Source organism: Uranotaenia lowii, chromosome 3 (assembly GCF_029784155.1).
Source record: "Uranotaenia lowii strain MFRU-FL chromosome 3, ASM2978415v1, whole genome shotgun sequence".
NCBI lineage: Eukaryota > Metazoa > Arthropoda > Insecta > Diptera > Culicidae > Uranotaenia > Uranotaenia lowii.
The window spans coordinates 105,444,752-105,457,564 of record NC_073693.1 but is presented as its reverse complement, the minus strand read 5'-3'; the positions used below and the strand labels follow the sequence as shown (position 1 = coordinate 105,457,564).

The window sequence follows — 12,813 nt, the reverse complement described above, 5'->3', positions numbered from 1 at the left end:
TTTATTTCAACTTAATCTAGCAACTGTATCGAAAATCGGTATAATTTTATGGAAATCTTTCCACACGGGGGGGCTTATCAGCATATTATGACCAATTGAGCTCAATCAATAGAACAAATAAAGGCACTAATCAGTTGTCATCGTCGATGATGTTGGTTGCGAATTGGTTTTCGAAATGAGTATGCCAAAAGCAATGAGAAGTTCATTTACTGAATCACTAACTTTGCTTTTATTATCTTAAATTTCAGAAATTTGCTAGTATAATGCAGGAAAAATAGAAAAAAATAAATCATCAAATAACAATTTTTCAAAGTTCTATAAGTCGCCATATATTTTAAACATTGTTAGATTGTAATGTTTTACGGTAAATTAAATGCTTATCAAGTATATGTACATTAGAGTCTAATGTGCATATACTAGTCTAATGATTAGACTAAGTCAGTTTGGGTTTATATACAAATTTCTCAAACCCTGGAGCCTTTAAAGCTTTGTTTTGATTCAAAACTCATCCAAGATTTTTTGCAGAATCTTTCTGTGAAGTTTACATGATTAATGGGAACTTTTATTTTTGTATGAGAAAATTTAATATTTTGTTCTGAAAAATCAACATTTTGTATCTTCTGTGAAACAAAGCCAGCTAATAGTTTTTGGCATTGAAAAACGATCAATTCAATTGACATCACTGCTTGTGCTGCCTAACGAGGTATTGCTTGAAAAGTAGTCATGCAATACATCGCTAGGCTCAAAGCTCCTAAAAGGTTGTTAGATTATGACGAAAAAAATAATGAGTTTTAAAAAAGGACAACTTTAAACGTTGTGACGAAAAAAAAACAGGAACTGACTGATATGTCAATTTAACTTCCTGATAAATGAGTAGATTACATTGATAACGGTTACCCACATATTTTCAGTAGAGGTCAGTGATGAATGAATAATGTGTCCTACTTGGTATGGCGATAATAAAAACGATTATCATAAATTGGGTTGTGTTTAAATCAGCATGATTTGACAATTCTTTTCGTCATTTCCCCATCACTCCATTTGTCATTTTTAAGTGGTTGTTTTGAATCGGCTACAAAATTCGGATGTGATGATTAGCTTGTTTACTTGATTGAGTTTCAAATTTGTTTGTGAAATTACACAGTTCAACACTAAACTTGGGAACAACATCTCCCTTCGCTAGTTTTGAGATACATATGAAAAATAGAAACCTCTTCAAAGGTCCCATAGTGGTCACATCACCTCTTATTCACAATTCTTATCTCAACCTCCCCGCGGTGCCAGCTAGGAAGCGAGTAAACCAACCGGAGATCGGGTACCCAACCCCGGTAGATGCTGAGAAGGTTGGGTTCTCCAGGTCAGGGGCGGCTCAAACAGCGTCTGTCTCGCAACGAGCGGTTGAATTTTATGAAATGCGGCTTCCGTCATCTTAGTCCAAGATGGTAGCCCAATTGCGGGATAGTGACCTTAGGCTAATAACCTAAATACTTCTCCCGATTTTATTGTTGCGGAATCCGAAAGAAATGACCGACCTCGAACTTTGGCGACAACTTTTAGCATGAAAACACGTACACGAATTGGAACCTAGAACCGGGTGCAAGAGAAGCTAGCCGCCTCAAGCTTGAAATTCTGGGACTGATTTACTCTGGCAAATGAGGAGAGCACGCTTCTCGGGAACGAGGAGTGGTTTCCTGTTAAGCCTGCAGGCCCATGCGGCCCTCATAAGATGGGAACTGATCAACGAAAGAATAATAACCAGATTTAAACCACGGGTTAGAAACCTTACAATGGTCCAGTGTTATGCGCCAACTGACGTTGCCGATTTGCAGGAGAAAGAGCAGTTTTACAGTCAACTGAACAGCGTGGTGGAGAAAATTCCGAAGGGTGACATTCAAATTCATTTGGGCGACTTCAACGCAAAGATTGGCTCCGACAATCAGGACCTTGAGCGCATCATGGGGCGCCATGGTCTAGGACAGGTGAGCGAAAACGGAGAGCTGTTTGTAGAATTTTGTGGCAACAACAACATGGTGATCGGTGGATCGCTCTTCCCCCATCCCTTCCCCGACCAGCACATAAGGTCACTTGGGTATCCCGAGATGGCCGAACAGAAAATCAAATTGACCACATTTGCATCAGCCGAAAATGAAGAAGAAGCCTTCTCGATGTCCGCAACAAACGAAGCGCAGACATTGAATCTGACCATCACCTCGTCCTTGGTGAAATACGACTGAGAGTTGCGCGTGTCCAACGATGAGAGAAGAAAGTCGGGTGTCGATACGATATCCGCCGGTTGGAGAATCCAGAGGTGAAAAGGGTATACGTTGAAGAGCTTGAATCCCGAGCCTCGAAATTGCGGACAGACGAAAAAGTCGAAGAACAGTTGTGTGGAATCAAGAATTCATTTATCACGACGAGCCATGGCACTCTCGGTAAAGTTTGTAGAAGAAGAAGTAAGTGGATGTCGGATAAAACTTGGAGGATGGTCGAACATCGGAGAAGAGCGAAAGTCGGAATTGAGCAGGCATGAACCAGTCAGCCAAAGCAGCCGCCCGCTTATGATATGCAGAGCTGGAAAAGGCAGTTAAACGAGCTTGTAGATGAGACAAAAGAGCCTGGAAAACTCCCTAGCCGAAGAGGGAGAAAGAGCCACTGCCAATGGAGATTTCCGATTACTTTATAACCAATCTCGCCGCCTTAGTGGTGCAAGGATTATAGCAAGAATACAGCTAAAAGACCGAGCAGGTCAGTTATTGACCGATCGAACATATCAGCTTAAACGATGAACTGAGCTCTTCGAACAACTATTTGGAGTCACGAATAGCGATGGTCAACAGAACCCGCATCTTGAAGCGCCAACAGTAAGTTGCATTAAAGGCGTCAACTCGGAAGCACCCTCGCTGGCTGAAATAGAAGCGGCATTCAAAGACATGCGGTCCAACAAAGCGCCTACACAGAAAAAAATTTTGACTATTACGTGTCCTTGAAAATGGTTGCCTGTAAAATAAAACAACCTGTAATTAATAAACCATGTATTTTTAAATACAAAAACGTATAACTTTACAGCAACTGCCATGTAACAAAAAGGAGCATGACATTTGCCGTAGTTTTACAGTACGAAGGCATTTATTTTAAGCGAGCGTATTATTTACAGGCCGCTTTTTCATTACAGGTCTCTAAAATTTTCGGTTGTCAAACAAAACAAAAGCAGAAAAATTCTCGTGAAGAATTTGTTGCTGTCAGCAGTTTTCCGAGCTTTTGAAAATACTTAACTTCCACACAACGTGCTCATGAATTTCACCTAAAATTTCAGTGAACGTCTAAACCTATGTATTGTTGGATTTTTCCAAGCGTGTGCTCACGTAAACAAACATAAGCATTCGAACCGTGTCGTGGAATAAAATTGGTTTTTGGTATTTCGTGGCTGTAGATATTATAAGTGTTAATTTGTTGACTTCATGCTTTCTTCCGTGGAAACAATCGTCAAGCAAGAACCGGTCGACGATATATCGTGGCATTCTGCTGTTCCTCCGAGAAATTATCGCATCGATCGGGTTTAATGATGAACTAAAAGAGGAACAGCATTCCCACTGTGAGAATATCGGTGCTTCCCGACAATTCGACAGATGGAGAATCGTACCACTAAAATCAATCGATTGATGTCGTCTCGGCCGAACCGAAATACCTATGCAGCAACCGATGGAGTTTCAGAAAAGGTTGGCCCTTCATTAGAAGCTTCAACAACCGAATCCAAATATCAGCTATCGATTCAAAATGTCTGAGATCAGGTAGGAGGTTATTTTCATTAATCGATTGAAATTTAAATCTAATTACTTTTTTCCCAACAGTTCAAATCTCTCCAACAGTCAGCTCGAGATAGTTCTGCAGGACGCGTTCTCGCAGCTGCCCCGCGGAAATAAGCTTCCGTCGCTCCCGCAGGATGAGCGATCTTCCGATTTCATCAACTCCTTCAATTGAACGGCCTCGATGTTTGGTCAGTTCCGGTCTTCTAGAATCGCAGCCCTAGTCTACAAGTATCTATAATACGGACATGGCCGCTCAACAGTTTTTTATTGACTGGTAAACCTTATTTGTTTTAAATGGAAACAGTGCCGAAAATTTGCGGCTTCAAAGCGCTTTGGCGGAGGACTTTGGTTTCAGACATCATTGGAAATGCATCCGATTGGGTGGTGTGCAACTCGTGGTAAGCCTTTTATTCCACCGAAGAATATAGCCATAACAATCAAGGTCTCGGAGGATTTTTTTATTGAAATAATGGAGAAACGCACTCAAGCTTCCGTGTGCTTTCTGGCGACAGCTAAAGTTGATTGGATGCATACAATTGTCGGTCAGCTACTACGACATCCTGCTGGATGAAAATAGTGTTTGGTGAGACTAGGGCTCTGTCGAATGACCATAATCCATACTCGGTATAGTCAGATTTTTGTTCTAGATTTCAACTAAAAAATTTTATTTTTCGTAGCCACCCATGATAAGTTTTCGATCCAAACGAGGACAAAACTATTTTTGGTCTTTTAAAACCAATGTCCTATTGAAGAGTACAACCTGCAGACCGGTTTCGAAGAAAGAATGAAACTTGAGACTTGATTCGCTGAACAGTTCGTCGTTTCGGTACATAAGAGTACCTACATCATAATCCACAACAATTGGTACTATGCAGACGCGAGTATAAGCGATTTGTATGGCTTTCACGAGAAATCTCTGCAGTCTGATTTTGCCTTTCCAATCGTATCGATAGTGTTTATCTACAGATCTTTGATAAGGTAATAGTTTGAGGTACATTCTAAGTCGAACTGAAATTTTATTTTTAAAACAATTAAAATCATTTCAGGATGGCATGGAACCAATAAATCATCATGGGTGACAGAAGCAATGATCAAAGTTTACGTCGCCTACATTAGTCGACAAGCTTGAAAAAGTGCGCACACAAGCCTCCCCAGATCACCTCCGGGACACACCACTCCAAATCTAGATTTTTTTGCTGGTGAGTAGTTGTAAGTTTATTTTCAATTTTCTATCAATTTTGCGATCAGCAATACAAACAAGCAAGTTACTGCTACCTAGTACTTTTCATTTTGTAAAATGTTCAGTTTAAAATCGCCTTTAAGAAACTGATAACACCTTTTTTAGCAAAAAATGTTTGAAAAAAATTCCTCGCATTCGACTCCTAAATTTTTAGTCAGTAATTTTAACATAAATCAGTATTTTCATTACGATTCCATTCGAATTTTGTTTGTTATATCTGACAAGTAATAATTTTCAAAATCTGGATTCCCATAAATAGGTTTCGTGTAAACTAGCAGACAATAAATTACATATTTAACATAGGTAACAAACTTTAAATTTATTTTAGCTTCACATAAGACACTTAGACTTGGCTGTGGGCTGCATAGTTATCATGTTTCCCGGACCAGACAACCGCTGGACATTGTAATATTTTTATGCAACCTGGCAGATGATAGTCATCAAGAATCTTCATGCCCCCTTTGAAGTTGATATCGGTCGATAATGTAATGCCACTCATTTCAAGATTCAGGAAAACAACACCAGAAAATTGCTCAAGGTAACCAAACAAGGTGTTCCAATTTATGATCAACTGTGTTATTTTATTAGTATTTGTGTCCCTCTGCTTTTGATTATGTTACAGGACACATCGTACGAGGATATTTGGAGCGCCATCCGCAGATCAAAAGGTTAATCATCGAGGCACATCCCTGCAGAAGGTGTTTTTCATAAATCGAGCAACGTCGCAGATTTGTCTCAACGGTCAACGCAATCATCTGTTTATCAACACTGCAAACATTCATGTGGTGCAAGAAGCAATTGTACAAGTGATGGTTTTTCCTGTGTGTATCTGAACGAACAAACAAATAATAACAAGTGCAAATTAACGCAGATCGATGGTGAAAATGCTTGTCAGAATTGTGAAATCAGATTTTAGTGTTGTAAGAAAATTAAATATGCGGATTTTAGCTGATAAATAAATTTATTCGATTATAATTTCGTTACCTTTACTTTCTCCGAAAATAAATATCAATTAAAAAAAAAACAACGAAAAAAGCCTACACAATTCAATGAATAAAAATTTTACAGTACTGTAATTTCAAAGCAGCCTGTGAAATATTTGGTTCATTGAAAAATAATGGTTCTGTGATTTTTTTTTCACCTGTAAAATTACGGTAAAAGTCCTGCTCCTTTTTGTTACAGGACATTTGCCGTAATTTTACAGTAAATAATTTTTGCTGTGTAGGATCGATTGCATACCTGCTGAAATGCTGAAAGCCGACCCTGTAAAAAGTTGTACCGTCTTTCTGCTGACATCTGGGATACAGCAACATTCCCGGCTGACTGGATGCAGGGTATCCTTGTGAAGGTCCCGAAGAAAGGAAACCTGACCGAGTGCGGCAACTGGCGACGCATAACGTTGATCTGTACAACCCTCAAAGTATTCTGCAAAGTGATCCTGAACAGGATCAAGGAGAAAATAGACGCTACCCTCCGATGGCAACAAGCTGGATTTCGATCCGGACGATCACGTGTGGACCACATCACAACGCTACGAATCATACTGGAACAAAACAACGAATCCCAGGACTCTCTTCTGCTGGTGTTCATTGATTTCGAAAAATCATTCGACCGACTTAACCATGAAAACATCTGGGCTGCTCTAAAGCGACGAGGAGTTCCTGTGTGAAGAATGATAGAGATGGTTCCGAGTTTTAAATAGAGTACCCTTATTAAAAAAAATCATTGGAATGTAAAAATATGTTTGTTTTTGTTCACATTAGATTAACTTACAATTACTAGATATCTCTAATTTTTTTATCAATTCTTCTTCGTGTGTTTCGGTAATCGAGATTTTTGAGTAGTTAAAGAAATTATTGTAATGTTTGTTTGTTTTTACATGTTTCTTAGGTAACCTCACTTGTTTGCTGTCGGTTGGTAAGTATGTATGTATTGAAAAACTTTCACAGATCGCCTTTTGGACCGTATTGAAGCTGCTGATGGATAAACAAAGTTGCTCTAGGTCGACGAGAATGTCTACTTTGAATATGTGGCATTTTTTAGGCAAATTAAGAGTTGATGGTCTAACTCTTATTGTGCTGAACTTACATCTTTCGTGAGCCGAGTAGAATTAAAATCGCGTCTAACATCAACTATTGCAAGGGCTAGGCGCTGGTAAATGCCCTACTTCGCTGTCTTTGCTTGAAACAGCCGAAATCACTCTTCCGAGTGGCCAACAGTTCCGTGGAAGATTGAGGTCGACGATCACTGCTACATCACCAACTTTAATCGATTCTACTGGAGTGAACCATTTGGATCTCTTGGTGAGATCGGAAGGTTATCTCAAATCCACCATTTGCCCCGATTTATGAAGTTTGCCAAGTATTCCTTAAAGCTTGATTGCTATCATTAAAGGAAGTTGCCGGCTTTAAACCGTTTGAGAATCCGAGCAGAAAATGGTTAGGGGTCAAAACAAGAGAAACCTCGTTGTCGAAGCCCAACTGTGCCAGCGGTCTCAAATTTATTACGTTTACGGTTTCGAATGTATTACAATCAATAGGTTTATCAACTTCAACTTTTCAACGCCACTTCAACTGTAAGTTGATGGCGCGTTTTGATCTGGTTTAGGTTTCTTTTTACGGTTTGGATTATTCTTTTCATGATCCGCCCATGTGTGGTGAGGAAGGAGACCACGTTGTATAAGAATTTGTTATTTCTTGAATGACTAAGTTTTGATCCATTGACTTAAGGGTAAACAAAAGTTCATTGCTCGCACCAACCATGTTGGTACCGCGATCACTGAAAATTTCTACTGGAACGGCTCTTCTTCCCATAAAATTCCGTAACGACATAATGCACGATTGTGCAGAGAGTGAGTGCGCTATTTCAATATGTTATTAAGGGGGGGGTAGGGTCTAACATTTTCAAAAAAATCGATTTTTTATTTTTTTTATTTTCTTATTGTAAAACATTTCAAGAATGTTCTGTCAAATTTTCAAGTCAATTGAAGCAAAACTGTAGAAGTTATAGGCCTTTATCTCCTCCTATCTAATACTGCAAGAAAGCAAGAGCAGAAACTTCAAACGTGTTTTTCTCGAAAGCACATTTTTAAAGTCCGTGGACATCGTCATTTGAAAACTACTTATCCGATTCTTTTCAAATTTGGAACATATTTTCTATATATAAAATACCAGACCCCAACGTTTTTATTTTTTGATTTTTTCATTTTGGGGAGATTTTACAGGTGAAACAATGGCGGATTTTTAAGTGAAAAATCGTAGTTTTTACTTCAAACAGCCACAAAAATTTCTTAAAAATATTTTTAAGTTAAATAAAAACGTTGGGGTCCAGAAAAACATCTATTAAAAATATTTTGCTCTGATTTTTTGACTTCAGATGATTCTGTGCTGAAATACAGTGTCCACCGCAAATCCTGTTTTCTAAAAGGCATCCTCGAAAATGCTTCGTCACCGGCTCATTTTTCAATATTTTTCTACGAAAAAATTACTAAATGTTCTTTTAACAATGCTTTTTATAACGCAAAAAATTTGAATACATTTGTTTGAACGATAGCTCCAGAAAAAAATCGTGAAAATGGTGTTTTTTTATACCCGTTAGACCCTACCCCCTCCTTAAAACGCCCCTATTTGCTCGGAGCTACGTTTAACTGTAACATTAATTGGACCGAAGTAATCTACTCCAATAAACGAAAACGGCCCGGAAAATGCTGCCAACCTTGCTGCAAGAAGACCGCTCGCAGGAGAAGGTTGTGGAACTGATCGTAGGTTCCTTCAAACTTGGCATTATGCTCGTACTTTCCAGAGAACATTTGCTCAGCTCGATTTTGGAAGGATTATGGAATTTTTGGCATCACTGCTGGCAATTTCACAGGATTCAATACGCGTTTTTGCTCGTACAACCTTATCTTTGCCTAAGAACGGCCAAAGTTCATAGATCGAACTCGATCTTGGGAGAAATTTGTGTGCGTTTCTATCGTTCGAAGTATTAAGATTTCAGTTTTAAACTTTTCGTATTGCACTTGACGGAACAAAATCATTTCGCCGCTATAAATTTCTTGCCCAGAAAGAGGACCTAGAACAAGTGGTTGGTGTATGAATTGGAGTACCTTGTTGACGATGAATCTTCGAACCCATGTTGCCGTTCGTCTTAGATGGTTCCAGCTGCTAAACCTCGTCGTTTCGAACAGATTAGCAGGTGCTTGATGCACTTGTTTGTTGTAGTAAATAACTGCCTTTATTTCTTCTTTTATGATTTCACGACTAATTTGCACGGTTGGCCACGGCTCTCCTCAGAAACTTTGGTCCGTTGAGCCAAAGACTGTCATTGGCCAGCTCTGGTGACCTTTGTCATTTGGTACCTTCATCGGCAACATTTTCGTCTGGTGGAATCCATCTCTACTTTGAAATTTAGGTAAGTTCTAGTATTTCAGTAACGCGGTGTGCTACGTTGTGGGAATATTGCCGGTGATCTGATCAGATCCAACACAAAATGCATTCCAACGAAACGAGTAGTACTTCGGACACTTACGACAGTTTTTGATCGAAACCCAGAGAAACTAGTCCATCTCATCGAAGCACAGTACGAGGCATTTTTGTGCAAGGTCTTGCACGCCGGTGTCTTATCCGAACGTATCCCGGTAACTGCTGGAGTGAGACAAGGATGTATTTTGTCACCGCTACTTTTTCTAATCGTAATGGATTAGATTCTGACTGGATCGATCGACTGTGCACCGAACCGAGGATTGCCGTGGAATCCTTTAACAATGGAGCAACTGAACAACCTTGACCTGGCTGACGATATTGTTTTGCTCGCCCAAACACAACCGGACATGCAGAGCAAACTCGACGACCTCACCGAAAGCTCCAAGGCAGCAGGTCTCAAAATCAATGTCGGAAAGACCAATTTGATGGAAATCAACACAGAAAATCGATCCAATTTCGTGGTAGCTGGACAACAGGTTGAGACAATGGAGTGCTTCCAGTATCTTGGTAGCCAGATTACGCCTTATGGTGGTACCAAGAAAAACATCGAAACCCGGATCAGAAAAGCCCGATTTGCATTTGCAAGTCTCCGCAACATCTGGCGCTCGCGTCAGATCTTTCTATTTAAGAAAAAAAATTCGAATCTTCAACTCAAACGTCAAATCTGTATTGCTGTACGGGTGCGAAACTTGGTGCACATATGCGGTAACGACGCGAAAACTGCAAGTATTTGTAAACTGCTGCCATCCGCGCTTGGTGGCCTGGCAACTGGATCTCAAATGAGGAACTACATCGCTGGTGTCATCAAAGGGCGCTAGAAATTAGGGAACGTAAGTGGAGATGGATTGGGTTGACGCTGCGAAAAGATGAGAATGAGATTTGCAGAGAGACGCTTGAATGGAATCCAGAAGGACATCGAAGAAGATGCAGACCCAGAAACTCGTGGTGCCGAAGCCTAGCCGCCGAAATCCGAGCTGTCGACGAGAATCTTGACTTGGACCAAGTAAAGACGCTGGTTCCGGATCTTCAACAGTGGAGGTCTTTAACCAAGGCCCTATACGCCGAAGAATCGACGCAGGAACATTAAGAAAGTAAGTAAAGGTACACGACTATTTCTGTAGCTCAGATATACTAAGTTGGTAGAATTTAGTCCAGTGGTTTCTGAGATATTTGATGCTGAATTTTGGTGTTTCCTGCCCATGTTTTCCATCTTTAATGTATTGAGCAAAGCAGGTAGCCACTGAATTTTTCATTAAGTTTAAGATATTGTGTTTTTAAAAGAAACATTGGAAGGAAAACCGCAGAAAGTGACTTTCTCAAAACAAAGTGTTGCATTCTTCTCCAAACAAAATTTCAATCCAAAACCGGTGTACTTTTATTTTATTTCAGAAATCCAACTACATATATTCACACAGTGGTTTTAAACGTTCTGTAATAATATGAGTTTTAAAAAATAAAAGCTTTTCGCTAAGCAATGTAATCGAAAAATATACTTTTAGAAACGTCCTGATGATAACATTTCCTAATCCGACAATTTCCAAATTATGTTCGAGTACGGTAGACAATTTGTTGGAGCCTTTATTTGCTGATTTAATTGGGATCCAATTGCCTGATAAGCGTTTGGGTTGATTATTGGCTAATTTTTCACCCTTTTCATTACTCATTTATCATATGGCTTCAAAATCCAAAGCAGGATAGCAACTTTCCCGGAAATATGAGCAGGTTTTTTACCACATTCTTCTGTCTAGCTCTTACGATCCTGCTGCTGCCAGTAAGTGCTCTGCCGTTCATAGACAACAACTGGAAGCAGAGTTTGAATCCAAAGTCGTAAGTAAACTAATGAAATAATCAAGTACAACTTGGTAAAAATATCGTTTTAGTTTTAAATATGAAACCGTCAATGGTTTGTCCGATGAAACCTCATATTGGATGTACTCGTGCCAATTAAACACCGCTTGTTCCATGAATTGTAAAGATGTGCATATTGGAAAGTTGAGCACCGAGATCTACTTCGCCTACGATGTGGTAAGAAGAAATTCATCCTCAAAAACTCCTTTTCATCGTTATTTTTAATTGAATTTGATGTGAAATGATTCATTTTTTTCTCTTTTTTAGCCCGCCAGATGCTTTGAAATAGATCTGTATATTGAAAACCTGTTGATCGATAATGGCACATTATTCCCGGGATGGTTGAATCTAGATGCAAAAATTAATCTTCGATCGTTGATACTGATAGAATGTCATATTGAAGTTATTGAACCGGAATCTTTCAATAGTCGCGAATTTTTCAATCTCATCTCACTTTACATGAGCCACTTAAATATTTCTGAGCTCAAGTCAAGCACATTTGTCGGACTCTCTCGGTTAGAAAATTTGTTTTTAGTAAGTCTACCCTTGTTTCATGTTCAGCCCACAGTTCTGGAACCTATGAAATCCATATTGAATCAACTTATCGTGATAAATTGTAAGTCAGGGTTCAGTTCAAACACTTTTATGGGAAACTTGACGATGGATCGTTTAGAGTTTGTTTACATCAGTTTCAACGAAATCTCCCCGTTGATTGATGACGACGCATTCACTTCTACACCAACGTTGAAAACTTTAAGCATCGGGGACTCAGAAATAACACATGTAAGAAGAAAATTTGTCGATAATGTAAGCAGGTCGGTGAGACAACTTTATTTGGGATTTAATCGTTTAAAAACAATCGAAAATAGCACATTCGACAGTTTAATTGGTAAAGATGTTGAACTAAATTTGGTAGGCAATCCTTTCGAATGCAACTGTTCTTTACTTTATTTGCAATCATTGATAAGGTCCTATCCATCTATGATGCAAAGCAATGAATTTTTATTTTGTCATGGACCGGAAGTGCTGCAAGGTCAGTTGATATCGGCAGTAGATTTGTGTAACGATTCGTCAACTGAGCAAACAACTACAGCAAGTACAGTGAGTCAATCGACTGGAACGACACCTTCAATATGGACTACGAGGGATCCTGAGTTAGCATCATCTTCTACAACACCAGAGATTGAGAGTACAGGAACATCAACATCTGACGAACCACCAACCTCTTACAAACTACAGTGTATGTCGATGACAGTAACAGATAGCTTAAACCGATCGATGTTTCTCCCCGGATCATCAATGGATCTTCCTCGACGTTCCAGAACATTCTCGGTGACCGAAATTGCAGAAGGTGCTGTTGAGATAGTCTTCGACAGACAATACTCCCGTTGTACGATCGTCTGGTTTCACGATGGCGTTTCCATCAGAAATGCTGATG

At 39.4% G+C, this 12,813-nt stretch overlaps 1 protein-coding gene across 1 annotated transcript; it reads left to right on the top strand.

Annotated features, from left to right (window-relative positions):
- The first annotated feature begins 11,228 nt into the window (after positions 1 to 11,228).
- On the top strand, positions 11,229 to 11,958 carry LOC129752493 (uncharacterized). The gene is made up of 4 exons (XM_055748266.1): positions 11,229 to 11,354; positions 11,408 to 11,552; positions 11,643 to 11,890; positions 11,937 to 11,958. Exons 1-4 carry the CDS (start codon positions 11,242 to 11,244, stop codon positions 11,956 to 11,958), a joined length of 528 nt encoding a protein of 175 aa, XP_055604241.1. The 5' UTR covers positions 11,229 to 11,241.
- The last annotated feature ends 855 nt before the right edge of the window (positions 11,959 to 12,813 follow it).